Source organism: Ictalurus furcatus, chromosome 19 (assembly GCF_023375685.1).
Source record: "Ictalurus furcatus strain D&B chromosome 19, Billie_1.0, whole genome shotgun sequence".
In the NCBI taxonomy this organism is placed as follows: domain Eukaryota; kingdom Metazoa; phylum Chordata; class Actinopteri; order Siluriformes; family Ictaluridae; genus Ictalurus; species Ictalurus furcatus.
This window is the reverse complement of record NC_071273.1, coordinates 25,829,554-25,832,987: the sequence shown is the minus strand read 5'-3', so window position 1 is coordinate 25,832,987 and position 3,434 is coordinate 25,829,554. Positions and strand designations below refer to the sequence as shown.

Below are 3,434 nucleotides of genomic sequence, written 5' to 3'. Positions count from 1 at the left end.
ATACATTATTCACAAACACTGCAGTTTATGGCAATATACAGAACCAGAAAAGTCTGACTCCACCCACCTGTGCAGGTAATACGAGCCACCTCATCACCATTATCACGTCTGTTCTGTCCCCAGGGTGAAGATGGACACTGCCACAGATTAGAGTCGTGTTTCCTACACTTCAGATAATCCAGCCAGTTAGGAGCAGATTTTACTCGTGCTTCAGTGTTTGACAGACTGCCACGTCTTCCACAGTTCAGCTCTCGACACACCATGTTTACTGTCTCCTCATCCATCTGATTGTGACACACATTACCCCAGGTTCCATTGTAGAACACTTCCAGATTCCCCTCACAGCCCTCCGTGAGTCGGATCTCTTTAAACTCTGGTGGAAGAACAACGACTCATACTGAGTATAAATTTGTAATCATTACTTCTGTTCTGGTCGTTATTATTTAAAATATGGATAAATATTTCTCACTCAAAGTTAATGGACATCTGCTGCTTTTATGAACAATAACTTCATAAACATTATTGTAGATAAATGACACTGTACCTGAGCACACGACTCCTACGTCCTCCTGGTGTCCACATTCACCCTCTTCACACAGCTGAAATCTGCAGTTCCACAGGGACGTCTCGTTCCCCTCACACTCCACCTCATTCAGCCATATGGACCCAGTTCCAGGACCAAACCAGGCTGATATGTGGGTACTGAGGACCACTCCACACTGCAGCTGTCTGCACACCACCTGCGCATCCTCAATATCCCACGAGTCATCACACACTGTCCCCCACGAGCCGCTGTGGAAAACCTCCAGCCTTCCTGCACAGTCTCCCCCAGAACCAACCAGCCTGATGGACCTGGGGTCTGATTAAATGTAATAAATTATTTAAAACTAATATACTATTATAACATGTTTAATTACTCTGTATATTTAGTAGGATACTTTAGAATTATAAAACTTGTATTACTGTTGTTAATAGCTGCTCATTGGTAGGTGTTGTGCTGCTTACCTGAGCAGGTGATGTACAGCTGTTCCCCGGAGCTGCAGTTGACAGGTTGTGCACTGCTGCAGTTCCCCAGATGAGCTTCACTCCCAGAGCAGCTGAAACCCGTTACACACATGTGTTTGTGTTCAGTGGTGGATGGAGAGGAGCGGTAGTTCAGCACGGAGCCACAGCCCAGCTGTCTGCAGAGCACAGACGCCTCAGACAGACTCCACGAGTCCAGGAGAACTCTCCTCCAGTCCTGCCTGAAATAAATCTCCACCTCCCCCTGACACTCGCTCCCTCCAGACAACCGCACTCGCCCCTCATGAAACGCCACGGATGATCCTGAAGCAGAAGAACATCATTTAAATATTCTAATGAACACTGACTTTATTCACTAACGTGGTGTAGGTGATGTTAATATCTCACCATTACAGACGACTCCAGCATCGTGTTTATGAGAGCATGCAGCTCGACTCCATGATGAGATGTCACATTGTGATAGGTGTGTCTCATTCCCCTCACAATCAAACACATCAGCCCAGATGTGGCCACTCCCCTCCCCAAACCAGTCGACCTCCACCACAGCCACAGCACTCCCACAATCTAGCTGTGCACAGAGAACATCTGCAGCTCTCATATCCCAGCCTACAGCACAAACTGTGCCCCAGTCACTGAGGTACTGGAGCTCCACTCGACCAGAACAGGAGTCCGGTCCGTTCACCAGCCGCGCCCCTGTGTGACCTGAACAAACAGCCGAGAGCTCAGTGAAAGAGGAAAATTTACAAAGACACCTTAAAGTTTGATTGACAGGTATGTGTTCTCTATTTAAACAGAAGTTAAATCATGATACTTCACCAGAACATATTAATCCCACATCGTTGTAATGGGAGCAGTTTGAGTGTTTGAGTGAAGATGATGTTGGACAGAAGGTAATCTCACGTTCGGTTCCTCTACACTGAGGTCCCTCTGTCCACACCTGACCCTCCCCTCGGCCAAAAGCAGATGATCCCAGCACCTCCACAGGAATCCCACAGCCCAGCTCTCGACACACAACCTCTGCATCCTGCTGGTCAAAGTCAGCATCACACACTGTGGACCAGGAACCTCCAAGAAACACCTCCACTCTCCCAGAGCACCGGTGAGGACCAGCAGTGAGTCTTGAATTCTGACCTGTGTTTTATTTAATTGTGTAAATATTGTACTCATTTTTAAGAGCATATTTTATCAATAAAACATTCCACTGTAGTTACAATATACTTAATAATTTAATAATTTACAATCAATCAATTCAATCATGCTAATAATTAACCTATTTATTTATTTATTCTAAATACAGCAGTTTACCTGAGCAGATGACCCCAGCATCAATAACATGATCACAGATATGTCCTCCTTTTGACCTACAATTGTTCAGTGTCAACTCTGATCCTGTACAGTACAAATCATATATCCAGATTGGTCCTGATCCTGGTCCAAACTCAGTCTCATATTTCAGCTCTACAGGCTCCCCACAGCGCAGCTCTCTACACACCACTGCAGCATCTTTCATATCCCAGGCAGAACTACACACTGTTCCCCACCGTCCATCATGAAGAACCTCCACTCTCCCAGCACAGCGACTTCCACCATTCACCAACCTCACACTGTCTGAGAGAGAGAGAGAGAGAGAGAGAGAGAGAGAGGAGGATATAAAAATGTGTATAGAAAAATGGAGTAGCCCGAAATGGTCTGTGAGGATCTATCTAAAATAATGAATATCTAATTAATTTTACATGTACCAAAAAAAAAAAAAAAAAAAAAAAAAAAAATATATATATATATATATATATATATATATATATATATATATATATATATATATATATATATAATAATTATTAAAGCAAGAAAAATGAAAATGAGGTTTATCTTTCTTCCTTCCTTCCTTCCTTTCTTTCTTTCTTTCTTTCTTTCTTTCTTTCTTTCTTCTCTTTTATGATACTTGTGTATTAGTGGTAACAGCAGCATTAAAGTAGTCTGGTATGTTCTCTGTCTATCAATGACAGTAAATCCACTTTGATGTTATTTATGACTGTGTTCATGAATGAGATTATAAAAACTGTCACATTATTACATACCTGTCAGTATAACTGTCTTCTCATCAGCTGTAATGGTGTAATTCTCTATAGTAAAACACAGATATTTAAAGTGGTGAAGTCATAATGAACATTAAAATTACAGAAATAGTGTTTAAGAGTCACAACAATTACAGTGGGCCGGATTCAGTGTCAGTGACTTAAGTCCAAAAGCAACATCAATATATATTTATATACATACATATATGTCACGTCGTGAGACATAAGGGAGTAGAATACGGAAGCAATTGCAGTGAAGAGCTTTTATTTAAAGGAGGCAGGCAGACAAATCCAAAAAGTGAAACAAGTGCGTAGTCAAAAACAGGCAGTGGGTTA

General features: G+C 42.3%; 1 protein-coding gene across 1 annotated transcript in view; it reads right to left on the bottom strand.

Annotated features, from left to right (window-relative positions):
- LOC128623156 (scavenger receptor cysteine-rich type 1 protein M130-like) overlaps positions 1-2,533 on the bottom strand; it is a 4,082-nt gene extending 1,549 nt beyond the window's left edge. Inside the window, exons 1-6 of the mRNA XM_053650041.1 lie at positions 2,329-2,533; positions 1,924-2,073; positions 1,411-1,725; positions 1,006-1,326; positions 545-859; positions 68-373 (exon numbers count right to left, since the gene is read on the bottom strand). Coding sequence (XP_053506016.1) covers positions 68-373; positions 545-859; positions 1,006-1,326; positions 1,411-1,725; positions 1,924-2,073; positions 2,329-2,533 — 1,612 coding nt within the window. The remainder of the gene's footprint in view (positions 1-67; positions 374-544; positions 860-1,005; positions 1,327-1,410; positions 1,726-1,923; positions 2,074-2,328) is intronic.
- Positions 2,534-3,434: the final 901 nt, after the last annotated feature.